General features: G+C 51.6%; 1 protein-coding gene across 1 annotated transcript in view; it reads left to right on the top strand.

The window, feature by feature from the left end:
• The window catches only part of Bgn (biglycan), a 31,432-nt gene extending 22,501 nt beyond the window's left edge, over window positions 1-8,931 (top strand). Inside the window, exons 5-7 of the mRNA XM_013035316.1 lie at window positions 4,641-4,853; window positions 8,468-8,555; window positions 8,790-8,931. Of these exons, the coding sequence (XP_012890770.1) occupies window positions 4,641-4,853; window positions 8,468-8,555; window positions 8,790-8,931 (443 nt within the window). The remainder of the gene's footprint in view (window positions 1-4,640; window positions 4,854-8,467; window positions 8,556-8,789) is intronic.
• Window positions 8,932-19,608: the final 10,677 nt, after the last annotated feature.

Here is a 19,608-nt window from a genome sequence, read left to right as displayed (position 1 = left end):
GCGGGCAGCGCCCCTCACCCGCACCCTGCGCCCCGCACTCCGCGCGCACGCGCATCTGCGTCTGGGGAACAAGGCCGCTGGGGGCTGCGGGCGGGGGCTAGGAGCCGGCATGGCCTGGGGAGCCGGGCCTGGGCTGGGGAGTCCGGTTGGTGCGCACGCACCATCCAGGAGCCTCAAGGTACCCCCTCCCCTCCCCCTCTCCGGTGCCCTCGCACTGTGTCATCCTCTTCCTCCTCCTCCTCCTCCTCTTCCCCCTCCTCACACATTCCCACACTGTCCCCTGCATGCCCACATAGCTGCCCAGCTGACCCTGCCGCTAGCATGGGCAATGCCACCAGCAAGCGGGCCCAGCCATGCTTGGGCCACTCCTTCTCCATCTCTCTGGCAGCAGCTGTCTTCCCCTCTTCACCTGGGTGACCTTGGCCAGAGGGCCTCGGCGATTCCGAAGGCTCCGTGTTCTCACAGCTGATGGCTCCACATATCCCATTCCGGGATTTAGAGCCACTAGTGTGGCGTCTCCGGCTCCCAGCCCGGGAAGCCGGGCTCCTCGCTCCTCTCTCTAGGACTGGCTCTCATCCCTTCCGTGGGCCATTGCAGGGCTGAGCAGCTGGGCCGGCTGAGGAGGAACTGAAGGCAGGATCAGGGCCTAGTTCTTGCACAGTACCACTCGGAAGGACTGGCTCCGGGCGGGTTTGAGGGGACAGAGTGCAAATGCCCCCCTCCCTCTCGGCCACTCAGCGTTTGTTGCCTTGCTCACCTGCTCCAAGGACAGGGCAGGGACCAGAATTGCCTCAATAAAATGCCTAGCTCTTCCACAGCTAGACTGGTAAGTGAGGCTGCTGTCTTTCACAAATGAGGCCGGAACATGGATCCCTACCCATCCCAGGGTTGAGTCTGACTGGGCTGGCTGGTCCCCAGACCCATCTCCACTGGCTGTCTACAAGCACTTGGGCACCATGCTGGTGGGTCACATGTAACCCTTTCACTCACCGGCCTCCCTTCACTGGGAGCTGCTTCAAGCGAGGAGTGGCTCTCCAACTGCACAGCCCGGCAGAGTGGGCACTTGATTTTGGTGTGGCACATGTAAAAATCTGCAGATTTCCTGGGGGGGGGCAAGACCTTTCATACTTACTTATCCCCATTTCTCAGATGGAATGATTGAGACCTCAAGTGGAGGGGAGGCTTGGGAGTGCATTTCATGCATGAATGGAGGGAGGCCCCTTTTGTCCTGTGTAGGAACCACTCCTGTGGGGTTCCGGGCAGCTATCCCAGCAATCACATGTCAATCCAGTCTTCCTGAGCTCCTCCCACATCCCCACACCCCTGGTTTCAAGCATGGTCCTGGACCCCCAACTGAGTTTCACATCAATTACATGTGTGTGCTGCTATTTCCATTGCAACCTCCACCCCCCTCACCCCCCTGCCCTTCATAGACAAGGAAACCAAGGCCACATGGCTCATGAGAGGGGATCTGGGATGGAGAGGAGTGCTCAGGGTGCTGCTGAGGCCTAGCCCAGGAGCCCAGGGTGAAGACAGTCTGCCTCTGAAGATCCAGCTAGTTGGAAGGAGCCAGGCACTTGTGGTCCCCAGGTATCGATCATCTGCTGCTGGCCTGGATGGAGGGGGGGAGGGGGAGGGCCAAGGGCACAGGCAGCCTTCATCAGATCTACCTGATCCACGCCTAGCACTGCCAAGTGGTTTGGGTGGAGGGGCAGCAGGCTGTGGCACAGAAGGGGGTAAGGCAGGCAGATGGGAATGGGGTGGCGTGGGAGGGGCTCTGCACAGAGCCAGAAGGAAAGCCAGTCCTTGGGGATGGGAGCCCCCAAGTCTGAGGGTGTGTGTGGAGAGCAGGTGCTACAGGGGGGCCCAGGGGCAATCACGGGCAAAGGAGGCTTGTGGGAGCTGTCTGGGGCTCTAGTGATAGAAACTCCAGAGTGTAGCGCCAGCTCCAGGCCGGATGGTTTTTGTGACCTTGGCCAAGTCCTTTCCTTCATCCAGGGGTGGGGGTGGGGGTGCACCTCAGCCAGCTCGGCACTGACATTTCAGGATTCTGAGCTGGAGCTTCAGAGGTTGAATCATTCCTGAGAGCCAGAGCAAACAGAAGAGGCCAGGCCTGAGTCAGGGAGCATTCTCAAATCCAAGCCAGAGAGACAGCCAAGGGGTGCGGGAATCGGCTCCAATGGCCCCTCTGAGCATGGTTGGTAGAGGGGGGAACCATTGCTCCCTAGGAGAAAGGAGAAAAGAGCCCCAGGACTTTTGAGAGCTGAGCTTGGTTGGAACTCTTGAAGCCAGCTTCCTCTGGCCATTTGTGCCCCACCCCCTCATTGAGCGAGCTGTCAGCATACTTGAACTCCCTTCTGATTTTAAACTGATGGCTCATATAATTCACTGATGGGTGCTGTCTGCACTAATGGTTGCTGTCTCCATCAGAAGTTGCTAGCATATCAAGGAATGTCAATAACGATATAGTGATCATGATAGTCACCTTGGGCTTCGCAGACAACGCCAATCCCACTTAATTGGCACACTCAATGAAGCAAACTCTTGCTATTATGACCATTTTGCAGCCGGCCAGACTGAGACCTGGAGACTGGATAACTTGCTCAAGGTCACACAGCCAATGGGTGTGAAAAACCAAATCTAGAGCAAAGGCCACTTGGCTCCTGAGTCTGGTCTGCGCACCCACCACCTGTTATATCATCTCTACAAGTGTTTGCTGCAATTGGCACAAGGCATAGTGTGCTTGTGTCGACCATCCAGCAAACCCTGCAGGGGTGAGGCTGGGGTTCTTGGGATGATCCTGTGGGTCGGAAGCTGAGAAACTGGCATTTCCATCCAGATCTCCCCTCTGGGAGAAAGGTGATCTCTACCCACCCAAAGCAGGTTGGAAAGTGATTTGTTCTTCAGTGACCTGTCCATGTGACCTCTTCAGGGCATCCCTCAAAGGAGTAGCTGATGGATGGAGGACTAGACCATGGCACCTAAGTACTTCCCTGAGCCCCACCGGTGCCATCTCTGTGATGGCAGCTAGTGCCTGAGCACTGTCCAAGGCTGGGCCTGGTGGGCAGAGACCTATAGTGCACAGATGGCTCCTCACTGTCTCCTGTCATTCCCCAGCTCCTCACTGTGCCTCTCTTCTCTGCCCTGGCTGGGCTGGCAGAAGCCAGACCAATAGTGCCCGGCTGGAAAGTTCTCCCCTGCCTGGGCACCTTCTGTTGGGTGGGCGGTACTGGCAGTGGGCCTAGGAGCAGCCTGAGGAGAAGGGTCTGAGCCATACAGCGCCAGGACAGAGAGAAGGAGGTTCTCACATGTAGGAGAATTTGGGACTGTGCCGAGGGGAACAAGTCCAAGGTCACATGGTACATACAAGCATTGGCCAGAGCCACAGGGCATGGATGAAACACTGAGGTTTGAAGAGTCTTGGGGCTAGCACAAGAGGTCTCCCAAGACTTGGGTCCAAATGAAAGTTGCATGGATGGGGTGTCTGTCAGCGTGCTTGCAGAGCCTCATGCAGAGGGGTCCTGGACCTTCTGCTGCTCCTCTGTCCCCAGTGTTGTCAATAAATGGGCAACCATTCCAGGCAAATGAGAAGGCCTTTCATTAGGCTGTGGTCGTGAGACATCTTCTAGATCTACATTGTCTGATTTGGTAGCTACTGGCCACACATGGTGATTTCATTAAAGTGAAATTATGAATTCCCTTCTTCAGTTGCCCTGGCTGCATTTCAAGCATTCAGTCACCACCTGTGGCTGGTGGCTACTGTGCTGGACAGGGTAAGTAGAGAATTTCACACTGCTCTAGAAGGTAGCATGTCATGACAGTACTTTGGGTCAACATGGACCTGAATCCCAACATGAGTTCGAAGCCATCCTCAAGTTTATTACTTCTCTGTGGCATACAGCCATATTGGCTAACTCTGACCAGGCGCCAGGCTCAGGCTCCCCATAGAGAATCACCTGGGAGCCAGGGCCCTCAGGGAGTACTGGGCACTCATGGACATTCGAGGAAACGTCCCTTGTTTGGCCAGGCTCTCATCTGAGCACTTGACAGCTGGGGATGCCAGGTACCAGGCTGGGCTTGGTGGGTGGCCTCTCCCAATGAATGTGTCTCATTGTCACAATGAGGACAGCCATGCCAGGCACTCCAGGCCAGGCACTCAGGCACCCTGATCCCTAATCCTCCAACCATGTTCTTCGTGTCCCAGGCCTCATGTCTGCTTCCATCCATGGTCGCCACAGAGAAAATGGCAAGTACATTTCCTTCCCTCCCTGCCCTTTGCCAAGTGTTCACTGAAGAATGTGTGGCAATGAGACACAAGTGTATGGCTCATTGGGGCTAGGAACGTGGGTTTCCAGTCACTGTCGAGGCCACTCAGCATCTCCCATGGCCAAGACTCCTGCCTTCACACTACCCTGCTCTGCCTTGCCCTGCCCGCCTGGCCCAGTAACCCACAATCAGACAGATAGCCCTAACACCAGGCTTCTTAGTAGTCACACAGGCTGCTGCTTCCCTCAACAGACGGTGAATATAGAGAACATTCCCATCAGCCCCAGTGCCACATTAAAACAAATGTAGACCTGAATCTTTACACTGATCCTGAAGCCATCCCCTAGGCCATTCCCTCATGAATCTCTAAAAAGGAGTGAAGGAAGCAGGTGTGGACACCCAGAGCAGCCTGCCCCCACCCCTGGAGATTCTGGGGGCATTTGCCAACAGGGCCAGAGCAGAGGCCTCAGGCACAGAGTTGGGCTCCCCAAGAGCTGCGCCAGATGCCCAGACACTTATAGTCCAGGGCAGCTATAACGATGCCATGCCTGCCCTCAAGCTCACCACCATGGCCCTCATACATCCAGGTTGGAGTGTAACCCAGATATGGCAAGTCCTTGGCCCTGATTGTCCTGCTAGCCCTGATTAGACCCTGCCATGTATTCAATGCCCTGCCCATGCTCAGTGGAGGGCAGGTAGAGTCAGGCTTGAGAATGGCAGAGGGAGGGGGCCCCAAAAGCTTTGCACATATGGATGGAGCATTGGGTTTTTAAAAATTACAGATTTCTTTCTATTTAAAAATAATGCTTTTGTTAGGTACATGATCCAAGTGGTAAAGCACCTGCCTAGTAAGCATGAGGTTATGAGTTTAAACTTCAGAACTATGAATAAATAAATGTATTTTTAAAAAAAACTATAAGTAAAAACAAAGCCAGATGCCGGTGGTTCATACCTGTAATCCTAGCTACTGAGAGGCTAAAAGGCTGAGCTCTGAAAATCATGGTTTATCTCCAATTAACCAGCAAAAAGCAGGAAGTGGAGATGATAGAGCCTTGAGCAAAAAAAGCCAAGCATGAAGCCTTGACTTCAAGTCCCAGTAGAGATACAGAGAAAGAGAGAGAGAGAGAGAGACAGAGACAGAGACAGAGAACATAAAACACAGAGAAGTCCAGGACTCAGAACCTGCAGTCCTATCACCAAAACACAAGCCAATGTTTCCATTTTATTGGACTTACTTCTGTTCTCTTTTCTTTGCCTAACCTATTTATTTTCACATTACTGTAATTATACCATGGGTTCAATTGTGTAATCTATTTTTTACTTCGCATAAGCATTTTCTTTATTAATCTAATCCTTTCCTAAATGAACTTTTTTTCAAAATGGCTGTGGTTTAATTTTTTAAAGATTATGAAAGCAGTAAGTACTTATGGAAAAAAATAATGATCTTGAGCCATGCAATGAAGAAAACTCCAAATGATCATTCACTCCTTTGACAGGGCAGTGCGCAGTAATTACAATTTTTAATGGCTGAATAGTATTCTCTCAAGAGATTGTAATTCGCTTAATTATTTGGCTATTTTTGGAAATCTAGCCAGCCAGATTTGTTTGCCCCTTATGCATGAGGCTCTGCTGAGTATGTGGGTGCAAAATCCTCCTCTTGTCCTGAGGAGAGGGCCCAGACAGAGGTGTCGTCTGCCAAATTGTTCTCCAAAAGGGCTTTCTTAATGATCGGGAGCACAATTGCAACCTTGCCAGCAGTAGATATTATAATCAAACAACCTATATAAGTATCTAGGTCAGAAAATAGCAAGTTTGTTTCTTTAATTGCTACTGAGGATGCGTATTTTTCCACTGTTATATCTTTGTACCTTTATTTTTTTAGTTACTTCTTAATATTTACTGAGCTTTTCGTGGTTTCCTCATGGGTTTGAGGAATTTTTCTACATAAAAATAGCAACAATTTAAGATATTTGTTGAAAACAATTGTAATCTCTTTGTTGTCTTTTCACTACCTTACTTGCAAAATGTAAACACTTTTTGTCACATTTTCTTTATTTCTTCCCTTGCTTCCAGTCTTACGAAAACCTCTTATAGAAATATGAACACTCCCACCCTCCCTTCCTCCTCTCCTCCCTTCCTCTCCCCCTTCCTCCCTTCTCCATTTTAACATGTTTTATCTTAGGGGAGGAACACAAAGACACAATGCCTCTGTGCCTCTAATCATATAAAATAATATTTATCAAAAAAAGATACTTAAGCTGGGTGCTGGTGGCTCACGCCTGTAATCCTAGCTACTCAGGAGGCTGAGATCTGAGGATTGAGGGTCAAAGCCAGCCTGGGCAGGAAAAGTCAGTGGGACTCTTATCTCCAATAAACCACCAGAAAACCAGAAGTGGCACTGTGGCTCAAGTGGTAGAGCGCTTGCCTTGAGCTGAAGAGTTCAGGGACAGCGCTCAGGCCCAGAGTTCAAGCCCCATGACGGACCAAAAAAAAAAGATACTTAAATCTTTTTTTATTTTTTTATTGTGAAAATACTGTACAGAGGGGTTACAATTACATGGGCAAGATAATGAGTACATTTCTTAATCAAGCATTGTAGCCTCCTCCTTTGTTTCCCCTTTCCATCCCTTCCCAGCCTCCCTCTGCCCCCCCCCACCCACTGGAATCTTTTTTGTATGGTACTGAGGATTGAATACAAGGTCTCCAGAATGCTAAGCAAGTATTCTACTGCTGAACTATGCCCACACTACTTTTTCTGGAAAAAAAAATTGAAGCATTAATCCTCCTGCCTCAACCTCCCTTGTACCTAGTATTACAGATGTATACCACCACACTCCAGGAGATGTTTAAATCATTAGTCTAGGGGTCAGCAACTTCTGCAAATGGTCAGATGGTAAATATTTTTTGCTTTGCAGGCCTCGTGGTTTCTATCCCACGACTCAGCTCTGCATAGAATCGTGAAAGTAGCCATAATCGATGCATAAATCAACTGGCGTGGCTGTGTGACAATAAAGCTTTATTCATAAGTACACTTGACTGCTGGATCTGACCCTGGGTCTATAGTTGCTGAACCCTGTTTAATACAAAAGAAATTTGTTTTCAGAACTAGATGCGAAGGGAATGTGTGTTATTTGTCCATTTCCTTGATCAAATCAGTTATTCCATGGCTAATTTATATCAGGCCCACCTTCCTCCATAAAAATCAAGCACCTGGGGCTGGGAAGGTGGCTTAGTGGTAGGGTGCTTGCCTTGCATGCATGACGCCCTGGGTTCGATTCCTTAGCACCACATAAGCAGAAAAAGCTGGAAGTGGCGCTGTGGCTCAAGTGGTAGAGTGCTAGCTTTGAGCTGAAGAGCTGAGGGACAGTGCCCAGGCCCAGAGTTCAGGCCCCACGACTGACAAAAAAAATCAAGCACCTGGTAATACATTCTCTGGGCATATTCTATTTGGGGTCAGATGGTGTTTGTATCTCTGCAGATGCTATAGGTTGGCCTTTCATAGATTGTGCAAGAAGAGGTGTGTTTGAGGGCAAAGGTCCATAGATGTGAGCCACCAACCAGCACAGGACAACAGAACCTCCTTATTAGGAAATAGAACAGCAAAACTCAGGATTGGAGGCATGGCTTAGGTGGTGGAGTGCCATCCAATGAGTGAAAACATCAGATACTGAGTTTGAGTACCAGTCTTGGAGGGAAAAAAAAACCAACAGTAAAAGCTGTATTGAGGAAGCTGTGAGATGATAAGTCCCTGCTAGTCTTCTCTATTCTAGCTGAGGATAAACTCAAATGGCAGGATGTTGGCCTCTTCTTTTTTCTGTGAATGAAGGTGTTTGAAAACGATCCACCACATTTGTTTGCTTGAGAATGGAACTTGATCAGTTCTTGGACTGCCCCAACATTCAGAATTCCTTGTACTCTGGTATTTTCACACACTCCTGAATCAGGTTGTATAAGGCACGTGGAGTGGCAGGCTCATTGCTGAAGCAGTGTTTGCACAGATGGGTGGCCAGGGGGCATGGTGGTGGCATGGAACATGACAGATAGGGGAGGGGCTCCTCCTCCCGCTTAGTGCAGCCCTTAGGAAACTGCTCATGCCCTCAGAACACAGTGCGGAGAATCTGCCTAACCCCCACTCCCATCTCTTGGTCACACCTTGGGCCTCACCAGGCACAGGGGACCTCCACTCCCCCTATGGCTTCAGCTTCATTCCTCCTGGAAGAATCCAGAAGCAAGCACATCCCATACTGGCATGGCTTGGAAGGGATGGCTGTGGCCCAGAGGCAGTTAATGTAAGCTCTTAGATTCCTGGGGTCTCAGTACTCTGTAAGCAGGAAGTGAGCTCTTCAGAGGGTACAGCCTGTATAGGAGGCCAGAAAGGGATATGGATGGGGGTGGTCTGTCCTCAGTGAGCCTTCCACCACATCTAGTGTCCCTCAAAGCCAGCAGCTCATCTGCCCACAGCTCCACAACCTCTGGAAGGCCAGTCTGGCAACACCCACAGAGGCCCATCTGGCTGTCTGTAGGTGGGACAGGGTGGCAGTTAGGTGGGTCCAGGCAGAAGCAGGGCTTATGGGCCACCAGCTGTCCCATGTGCCCTGGACAGTGATGCAGTACCTCGGCATTGCCATCAAAGGTGGGGCCTGGCTGACAGCCGGGGAGGAGTAGCACAAGTCCCTCCAGTGTGCCCGTCTTCATTTTCCACCACCCTCTCTCCAACCTTCCCACTGTCAGCTCCTCTCCCAGCTGTCAGCCTCAATGGGCATCTGTGAGCACGTGGGGGCAGGCAGGGGGAACCCAAGGGAGGGGCCAGGCTCCTCAAGGGCTCTGAGGCACACCGAGGAGGAATACTTACTTGGAGGTTCATATTGGTGTGATTGATGTGTCCTGATGTGAAGAGGCCTTCCTGCCTCAGTAGGACCCTCACTATCTCCAGGCATGCCCTGGCCCTGCTGGTCTTTGAAATACAAAGCTCTGTCCATGTGATTTGGATAGCAGCCAGACCCTTGGTGAACTTTGGGTCCTGACGTCATAGCTGCCTGGGGTTGTCGAGGATGCTGGGCAGTAGCTTCCGAGGTGGCATTTCTTGGGGTCATTGTTGGCTATCGGCTCTTCCTCCGTCACTGCCCTTGGCAGGACTGAGCATCCGGCCTGTCAGCCTGGAGGAGTGGCACCAACATTCTGCTGTGCTGGGTCATAGAAGGGCAGTGAGGATGATTGCCATCCTCAGTCTGAACTGGTCCTTCCTGTCTCCTTAAGTATCCTTTCCTTCTGCATCCCAAGAATACCACCGTCAAGGTCTTTTCTAAGAGCTCACTGTAGCCTGGCGCCAAGAAAGGGAGCTTCTAGATCCCTGTCCCTTGTGCTCTCAATCCCCATATGTAATGGTCTTAGTCTCCACATTGGCTTGGTTCTCTGGATGAAAACTATGTCACAAAAGGGACCCACAGAAGCTATTTTGCAGGCAATTGGAGACCCGTGAGTGGCTCCTGATCACGACCGCAATATGTTCTCCTAAGACTTGAGCCTGTTCCCAGAAGCAACCCCCCACCCATAGGGCCTGTTCACCAGGGGTGCACATGGCCTGAGAGTCTCCTTATCTGCTCACTGTCTGTCCTGGCTGGAAGGACTCAGCCCCAGCTTGTGGCCCTCACGGCCTCCAGCTGTCTGTAATTTCCTTAATTACCTGTTTAGGCCTTGGCTATTTCCAGTCCTTGGAGCTGGCTCTGGGATTGGAGGCTGGCAAGGACAGACACGGCATTACCCTGGACAGAGCTGGGGAGATTGAGCGTCCCTCATTCTAGCCATGCATTGTCTATTGCAGGCTGAAGGCTTGGAACCCCAGCTACCCGTCAGACCTCTGACATGGGACCCTCCTCGTGCTCATGTCTTTATTAGAGGTTAGCCATAGTGTTTGGGGAGATGGAGTCCCCCTGCCTCTCCTAAGACCTCAGGCCTGCCCAGCCACCTCTCTGGCATTGGGTCAGCAGGGGCATGGGGCAGCATGTACAGATGGTGTATGGAGGCAGGGCTCGGGGCTGGCTCAGCTCCTGCTGCAGTGCAGGCTCTGCCCGCACAGCTCGCTCTAATTGGATAATTAGTGTCATTACACTTCCTGCCCATCGGCTTCTCCAGCTCCTGCTCCCTCACTCTCTTCTTTTGCAGCTTCTGCCTTCTCTAACAGGAAACAAATGAGTGTCCCCTCCTTTCACATGCAGTCAGGACCCCAGCAACAATCCTTCAAGGCCCCAGCCCAGAGAGGGTCTTCCAACTTGCCTGCGGGGCCAAGGGCTCCCCAACACCATGAGGTCTACCTGGGTGAGAGTAGTGACTTGGCCCAAGAAATGGTCCTAGGGACTCCAGAGTGATGTGGGACCCATGAAGGCTTAAGGATGGCCTGGAAAATGCGAGAACAACCTGGTGGGCACCTGAGCCCTACTCTGATCAAGCAGAATGTTTTCCGAGTCCTGACCTATGACTTCTGGGATCACCTGGTGTGACCCTCAAGGACAAATGGGGCAGAAACAACAGACTCAACAAACAGCACTGTCATGGCTCCCTTCCTGGTCCGGTGGTGAGATGTCCAGCCTCCTAGTCCCTGCCCAGTGCCCACATCCACCTAGTGAGGAAGGGAAAGGACTGGTTCTGCAGATAATGAAAAGTGAAGCCCCAGAGATGTTGAGTGACTCTGATTCTAGTACCAGCACTGGGCAGATTTCCCATCCAGTCACTTGATTAATCCTTTTTATTGTTTCTATTTGGGTGTTCATTTCTTTCTGGGGCAGTTACTCTCGGTAGGGTAACCATTTAGTGTCCTCTGGAGCCAAACCACTTGAATTTACATTCACCTCTGTTTCTTGCTGGCTGTGCAGCCTTGAGTAGTCCTCTTAACCTCTCTGTGTCTCAGGTGCTTCTGTTCTGTCATGGGCATAATTATCCCTTATCATAGAAGCTGACAGCATAGAACAAATATGGCAGTTCTCACAAAGCCCTGCAGAGGTGTCCAGCTCAGCCTGATTGCTGTGCTGCTGTGATAGGACTGTCATTCTCTTTTGTTACGGTTCTCCTTTCTCCTGCTGCTTTCATAGGACTTCTAGGACAATGTCAAATGACACAAGTGGGAAAATGAGAAGGAGCCTGGCTTCGTGTGGTCACATGTACTAAGGAAGCCATCGGAGAGAGGAATTTTGAGAGTCCTGAAGACTTCAGGGAGTCCTTTGGGGCTTCCTGGACCAGGGGTAGATTGAGCATGGAGTGCCAGATCCCCAAATCCATCTGACTTCCTCAGGCTCTGGGGGCGGCCTCTTTAATGGAGATTCAGCCCAACAGTGACTTCAACAAGAGTGAAGTGCATTTCTTTCTCACATGAAAGTCTAGGTAAGCACCTAAGGCTGGGATGGTGGCTACTTCGTCCTCAGGGATATACGCTGCTTTCACTGTGCTGCACATGGATTCCCCGTGCAAGATGGCATGAGAGAGCGGTTGTGTCTCCTCTCTTCACACCATTAGTTTTACAAAGAGAGCGGGGAAGACCACGTTCCTTCCCTCGAAAGTCACAACCCTGAAGTTGCACGGATCATTTTTTTCACATCAAATTGGCCAGAACATAGTTGGAAGAATAACTAGGTGAGCATATTTCAGCTGAAATATGGTCTAGTGTACCTGAATCTCCTGGAGGCTCATTAGTACCTCCCAAAGCCATAGTTCGTTAAAAGGAACTCACCTGTCATGGGGTCACTCCCACGTGAGCTGACCATCCCTACTGAGGATGAAATGGGCTTGCTGTCTGGAAGAAAATGCTTACCAACAAAGCAAGAGAGGGAGCCCATTCCCGCCCCTTGCTATTTCCAAGTAGGAGGGGAAGTGACTCAAGGTAGGCACTTGCCTAGCATGTTTGATGCTTTGGGTTGATTTCCTAGCAGCCCATTCCTAGAGAATGAGAAAGAACATGGTCCAAGTAGGAGGGACAGAATGGTAGCAATGGTAGCCAGTCAACTGTTCTGTTCCTATGTCACCTAACTGGGTGCCCACTATACCAAGGCAGGATGTAGGTGGCAGCATTGGAAGTCACAGAGGTTGTAGGGTATAGGTAGAACACCCCCAGAAGGATCTGCTTAGGTTTAAATTTACAGTAGGGTTTTTTCTTGAAAGACCAAATGCCCATGACAGCATGGATGTCTGATTTGTCCTGTTAAGACCATCCAAGCCCAGTGTCCACCACCCAGGACACAGAGCACAAAGGCTGGTGGAGCTTATTGATGTGTGTGTGTGGGGGGGGGGGGTAGTAAAATCCATGTAACTCAAAGTGTACTATCTTCTCCATTTAAGCAGACAAACCAGAGGCATTAAGCAGATTCTCACTAGTCTCCAAACCACCGGTGCCATCAATTTCTGTAAGCTCCCAAATGAAACTCTGTCCCTACCAAACACTATATCCTGATTCTCCCCAGCACCTTGCACCCACCACCTACTGGGTAAGGATCTGACTCCTCTAGGGACCTCCTAGAAGCGGAGTCATGCAGCATTTGTCCTTGTGCACTTGGCTTATTTCACTAAGTAAGCATCATGACCTCAAAGGTCATGGCACTGTAGCATGTTGGAATTCTCTAAGTGATCCTCGTTTGTGTGGATAGGCACAGCCTACTTGTCCATTCACCCACTTCTAGACATTGGGCTGTTTCTTCCTTTGGGCTGTTGTGAATGATGTTGTGGTGATTATGGCTGTACAAGCATCCATTTGAGTAACAGGTTTTAGTTCTTTTAGGGGGCGTAGAATCACTGAATCCTATGGTAAGTCCATCTTTGACTTTCCAGGATCCACTACGCTGTTTTGCAGAGTGGCTGCACCAGGTAACATTCTATAGTGGGGCTTGTTTAAATGGCGAATAGTGAACCCTCCCAGAGCCGCTGAAAGCAGTATCAAATTTGGCTGGGCCTGGGGGATGAGGAGCTTGACCAAGGTCCTGCTCCCACCGTTTCAGGGTGGGCAGCTTTGGGCCCAGGACTGCACTTTTTCCCCAAGTTCTCCAAGTGGGGAAGGGGCCATACAGGGTTGGCTTCAGCTGCTCTAGATAAGTCTTAAGTGCTTGGCCATCAATTAGCTTGCTCACCTGGAGGCAGGGGTGGAATTGGATAATGTCACCCTGACACTCCCAGGATTCTAAACTTGGGGTTCTCTAGGGTCCAGAATCCTCCTTGGCTGAATCTTTATCAGCAGAGACTTCTAGTACCTGGAATCTGTGCATCTGTGTCTTTCTGCTGGATGGGCATGGTCCCTGTAGCTGTGTGAGCCAGTGCCAGGTGCTACCAGTACCAGGTGCTATTCTGTGGGGGCAGAGCTTCTGGTAGGTGGGCAAATGTGTGAGTGGGGTGAGGGTACCATGATGGCACTGACCCTTTGCTGTTGTTATTGTTTTTGCCCAAAGCTGTTCCTGGCTTGAGCGCCACTTGGCGTGTGCACAGATTGTACCAGGAATGGGGGCGTGGGGAGAAGCCTGTCCCTTTAAATCTGTTTTCTCCATTTTATTTCCTTCTCTTTTCCCATCCTCCTCCCTCCAGCAGCACAAGTGGTGGGGCTGTGAGGGACCAAGAGCTGCAGTGACAGCGCCTCTGAAATATTAATGAGGCTGTTCTCTGCCTGGCTCCTTCCCTCCCCCTCCCTAGTTACATGCAAGGCCTTGTCCTTGGAAACCTTCTTTCACCTCCCAGGTGGTCACCAAGGTGTGTCAAGCAGAGGCCAGTGGCCAGGGCAGACATGAAAGAAAGGGGAAATGTGGAAGTTCTAGGGTTCAAGAGGACATCCAGCAGGATGGGGCACAGGAGAAGGCAGGGCAGGTGCCAGCCAGGGTCCTCTCCTCCCATGCCCTCGCTCCACATGCTCCCCAACTGGGCCCCGCGCCCCACCCAGGCTACAGGTCTAGAGCTGAGCCACCTACAGGGGAGAGCTGGAATGTCCAACTATGCAGCCTAGAGCAGAGCCTGTGCTTGCTCCTCCGCTTACTTTTCCTCTCTCCATTCCACTTGGCTGACCCTAATCCCAGGTGCCTGAAAGCGGAGGCAGACTGGGACTGTTATTTCAAGGAATCCTCACACTGAATCACATTGATGAGCAATGGCTAACCTGAAAGGACAGCCCCTAGTTGGTGGGTCTGGAGGGAGATGGTCTCATGGAAGGCATAGACCAGGCCTCCATCTCCTGCCCTCAAGGCTGAACAACCCTTGCCCCAGCTCTGGAATCAGGACATTGAAGGTGGCAGGACCTGACACTCCCATTGGAAAGGATGTTCTGGTCAAGTAGGATCCATGACTAGGGAACAACTCAGGGCTGGACTTCTGGACTTCTAGCTGGTGGTTAGCTCAGTAGTACTTGGCTGCAAATTTTCCATCATTCAATGTGGGGACACGTGCTCATATGGACGTTTCCAGACAGTCTGAGGTTGACAGTATGCTGAAGTCGAATGTGTTTTGGGATGATGGAGCGCTTTCTTCTCCAGTCCTTGTCTCCTCTGAAGGTGAGGACAGACTGCTCCACATGGAGCACGTGGCTAGGGGCATACAGCCTGGGCCTGCAGGGAGGTTGCTTGACGTGTTGTCAGCATGTCCCAATGTGGGCAGCTGTGTGCTTCATCTCAGGCCACACAGGGATGCAGGGCTAGCCAGGACCAAGCAGAAGCTTACTATGAAATGTCTCTGATCGTGCCTGAGACTCCGTTTCCCCTGTGTGACGTGGGTATTTGTAAGAGTGCAATGAGGGCTGGTACACAGGTTTTGGCAGATGTTGGGACTGTTAGCTTCCCATAGATGTCAATGGGTTACAGCTCTTGTATAGTGAGTGGAATCACATGAGGGGAGCCCAGGAACAGAGGTCCCCTCACTCAGGAAGTTTGCAGCTTCCTGAAGGTCGGTCAGTGGGGTACCCAGGTCCTACGGGGACTGTGCAGACATTAAATTGGAGGTACTGGGTGAGACCTTATTAGAGGTATCCAAAGAGAGACCACACAGGGGAGAAGGACCCCTGGGCATCTGGCCAAGGAGATTTGAATCCCTGCAGGCTCTCCCACTGGAGGATGTGAGAGTGGGGGCTCCAGCTGGAGAAAAAGAGTCCAGAAAGCATTTGGGTGTTGAGTGTGGACTAAGCTATCTCCTTCAACCCCACAAGCACCTGGGGTACACAACCTGTTGATAAACACATAGTGAGGGCAAGGTGGGCCAGGGAACGCAACCTAGGTCTCTGCTCTTTCCACCCCATGGTGTTGACCAATTTGTTCTAGCATGGGGAAAATACTGGAAGGTCTGAGTGCCCCTCTGTGGAAGTTCTCAATTCAATTAAGCCAATTAAGGTCTGAAAGATGAAAGAGCATCAAAATGGCACATTCCCTGCCCTTGCAATGCCTACAGGCCGTCCTCGGCAAGCAGCCCAGGCCGGAAACCGTCAGACCTGCAGAACTGATGGAGCCAGTCACTTCTGTTTTTGGCGATTTCAGTGATGGCTTCTGCCCTTATGCAAACTGGGGGAGGCCACTGTCCAGGCTTACAGGGAGCCCAGGGAGCAAATATCTGCTCTCTCCAGCAGCCACAGCCACTAAAAGTGGACCTAAACTGATGGGCTGCTAATTGGGCTGTGGCTGGTTGAGTTCACCAAATAGGAAGTTAGAAATCATGCCCAGCCACAGCTCACCTTGTCTCCATGCATCCAGGAAAGTAACTCTGCCTTCCCACAGCTCTGGGATCCTCCTTGATGGGCAGGCCCTCATTTACTCATTCCTCCAAGGCCGTATCCCCATCCAGGGCTGACCCCATGGTGGACCTCCTACTGGTTCAATGGGCAACAGCATATCTCAGAGAACTAATGATCCAGCGAGAAGTTGTTCACCACATATATATTGCCAAGCACAGAGAAATAGGAATGAGCTGAAGGAGTAGAGATTCTGCAGCAATTACTTTGGGCTGGAAAACTAATTGGCAGAAACTTTCTGGGAAATGGTTCATTGGAATTGTGACTAAGAGACTGCATTAGAGGTCAGCAGGTGGAGATGGGAGAAAGGTTGTTGTGGGCTGTTAGGGCTCAGAGTTGTGTGGTTGTGGCAGAGTGATCGATGACTCTGAGTAGGCCAGTGTAGGGTGTAGTGGACAGGCCAGGGGAAGGTGCTTTGAAGGAATTTTGAAGGTGTTTTGCTTCATGGGACTGGGATGGAAACAGAAGGCACCGCAGGACCTGTCATGATGGGAGAAAGAGGGATGGTGGTGACCTAGAGTGGTATGGCAGCCAGTTGCTTGGCCTGAGGGAGATCTCAATGGCAGTAGACACGACGGGGTTTACTTGGTGTGGGTAAAATGGGGAATGCTGCAGTGGGGGAGGACCAGCAGGGCCAGATGATAGGGTGGGAGGGCTTGGCCTCAGGGCAGTGGCAGGGGGACAGGACACCTCCATCTCCAGCAGTCCGTCTGGCTGTGGGGAGGGAACACAGCTTGACCTCATCAGAAGCTCTGCCTAGTATCCTCACCGTGAGTCACCACAGATCCGATTGGCCACCACAACGCCAGCAGCGCAGTCAGGAGCAGCTCAAGGACCTGGTGCGTCTCTGTCTGGCACATCAACTGTTGCTTAAGTGAGTGTAAGGCCACACTGAGGGTCACGGACAAAGTAGGAGGGGGAGGACAGAACTGGCCTAGTCAGGTGAGGGGTGAGGGGGAGCCACAATGTCCACCAGGGTCCCCAGGCTTGAGAAATGATGCCAGAGGGCTGGGAAGGTGGCTCAGTGGTAGAGCGCTTGCCTTGCATGCCTGAGGCCCTGGGTTCGATTCCTCAGCACTACATAAGCAAAAAGAAACAAGCCAGAAGTGGCACTGTGGCTCAAGTGGTAGAGCGCTAGCCTTGAGCTGAAGAGCTGAGGGACAGCGCCCAGGCCCAGAGTTCAAACCCCCAACTGACAAAAAAAAAAGAGCAAGAATTTCTGTTGAGCCCATTCATCATCCAACAGATCCTTCAGTCCTCCCCCAAGCCCACAGCCACCCTACTGCCTCTCTTCTCCAAGAGGCTGGAGAGGCTGAAGAGATGAAAGGCTCCAAAGGAACCAAATCCTCCATCTGGCTTCCTTTTCAGAAAGGGCCCCTGTGGCATCCTTAGACAGCTCAGTTGGCCCAGCTAAGGCCCTGGGGCTGCACGAGCAAACTCAGAAGCCTCACTTGCTGAGGGCATCCGAGCCTGGGGCAGGTGCCAGCCACTACTCTGTCTGGGCTGGCAGGGTTTGAGGACCAGTGAGGACCAATGTCACAGTTTCGCTGTCTGGTGTCCTTGCACACATCATGTTCAGAATGCCTGCTCATTGCTCACCTTATACTCAGTTAAGCAGAAGGGCCACAGCCCCTCCTTCGTGTCCAGCATCTATCCACTCCCTCTCTCCCAGTCTCCCCACATGCCCCCATGGTTCTTAGCTTTGGAGCCTGATCTTGTGTCTATAGCTTAGTCTTGGTTGATGCCCTGTCCTCAGAACTAAGTGCTGAGCACTTAGTTGGTACTCAGTAAATATCTGTAAGACAACCAACTGAAAAGGAATGAGTGAGAGGTTTGTGAGAGTGGAAGAGGATAGGAAGTCGTGTGTCTACTATTTTGTTCCCACATCTTCCAGAAATGAGGGCTGCTCCAGGTAGAAAGTTCTAGAAAGTTAACATGTAGGTGCTTAAACTTTAGAAATGGGATGGGCATTTTCTGAAGTGCCTCTTATGCCCAGCAGACATTATGGACAGTGATGTATACATGTGCCCAAAAGCAGAGGCTGGGGGATAGGTTTTTAGTTTGTTCGTTTGTTTTGATTTGTTTCCTACAGCTTCTGCTTTTCCTTAAGAGTTATGGTGACCTTAGTACTCAGCATCCAGTGGAGAAAAGGGGGCTCATAAGAACGAGGCTGTTGGGCTCAGAGTGAAAAGTGGGGCTTTTCTGTAAACAAAGGCCACTAACTTGGCCACCTCTATTTTGGCTATGTAAGAGGACACTTTGCTTTCTTCTGGGCTCTAAGGTATTGTGTTTCCATGAGTGGTTCTAGAAACCTGGGTGGACGATGGCTAAGTTCTGATTCCAAGAGGATCATTCTGAACCTGAAGCATCCCCAAAGGTGAGAGGTTAGACCCAACTGAGCATGTTGCCAGGAGAGATGTTTGCTGATGGGAAGGCCAAAGCTGTGTGCATTGAGGCTTACTGGATCAGTTCCAGAAGGACATGGCATGTTTAGGATATGACCTTGGGGCATGTTCCTGCTTACATATAGAGTAGGCAAGAAGGAGGTAGGAGAGCAAAGCTGCAGAGGGCTGCAGACCAGCAGAGGAAGCGGGCAGGAGAGCACTATGGTCCCAAGCATCTGGCCCTGTGAAGGCCACACAGGGCAGTCTAGGTGACAGCTTCTTGGGTGATGTGAGCATCAAGTGATGTGGGGAGACCGTGAGAGCAATGACTGGTCTTTTGTAAAGAGGAGCAGGCTGGATGCTGTCAGCGTGGGAGGTCTTAGAAGCCCCGTAACTCTGTGCTGGGGGCTCGCGACTTCACAGAGTCACCAGTAACGGTGGCTGCCCTTTCCTGATCGCTCCCCTAATTCGGTGCTCCCATCCTTTCCATCCCACCTCCTTCCAGCCCTCCTTTTGTCCTCCTCTCCATCTCCCTCCCTCTGGGGCTCCTTCCCCACCTCCTGGTACCCTCAGGGTCACAGAAACACCCTGCACACTAAGCTTTGACCTGGAGCCCAGCTGGTCCTGGCCATGGCTCAGCCTGTTGCCTAGAGCCCTGCACCACCCTGGGCCTGAAACTTCAAGCCACAGAGGCTGTGCCTGAAGACCACGGGAGACTTAGAGTATGCCCGCCGACTTGGGCGAGTCCGAATCAAATCAGACCAAGGAGGGAGGTGGGGGACCAGCAAGAAGCTGGTAATAGGGCACTGATGACCCACCCGTGTGGGGCCTTACTTCAGGGGGTTTCCGAATGAACTTGAGGGGCAGGAGGGTAGCTAGCAGCAGGCCTCAACATTTCCTCCTTCCCCACCCAGCCAAGCCCTCCCAGGTCAGGTGCTAGGGGTGGGCACAATGGGGGAGCAAGGGGGCTGGTAGGTGGGGCCAGGCTAGGAGGGGATTTTGCACTTGGTGAGACACGGTTTTCACTGAGTGAAAATTTATAGAGGATATTCTGGAAGACTGGACCTTAGTTTTGTCTCAACCACACCCCCAGACTCTTGTCACCTCCTTCTCCCCAGGTACCCATACTTGGCCACTTCCCTACCAGCACCTCACCTTGCTCAGCACGGGACCTAAGGGGCCAGCTGTCCATAGCTGTGGCTGAGCTGAACCTGCACCCGTGAGAAG

This window comes from Dipodomys ordii, unplaced genomic scaffold, assembly GCF_000151885.1.
Source record: "Dipodomys ordii isolate 6190 unplaced genomic scaffold, Dord_2.0 Scaffold209, whole genome shotgun sequence".
Classification (NCBI taxonomy): domain Eukaryota; kingdom Metazoa; phylum Chordata; class Mammalia; order Rodentia; family Heteromyidae; genus Dipodomys; species Dipodomys ordii.
The sequence above is the reverse complement of the archived record's forward strand: the minus strand, read 5'-3'. Positions and strand labels throughout refer to the sequence as shown.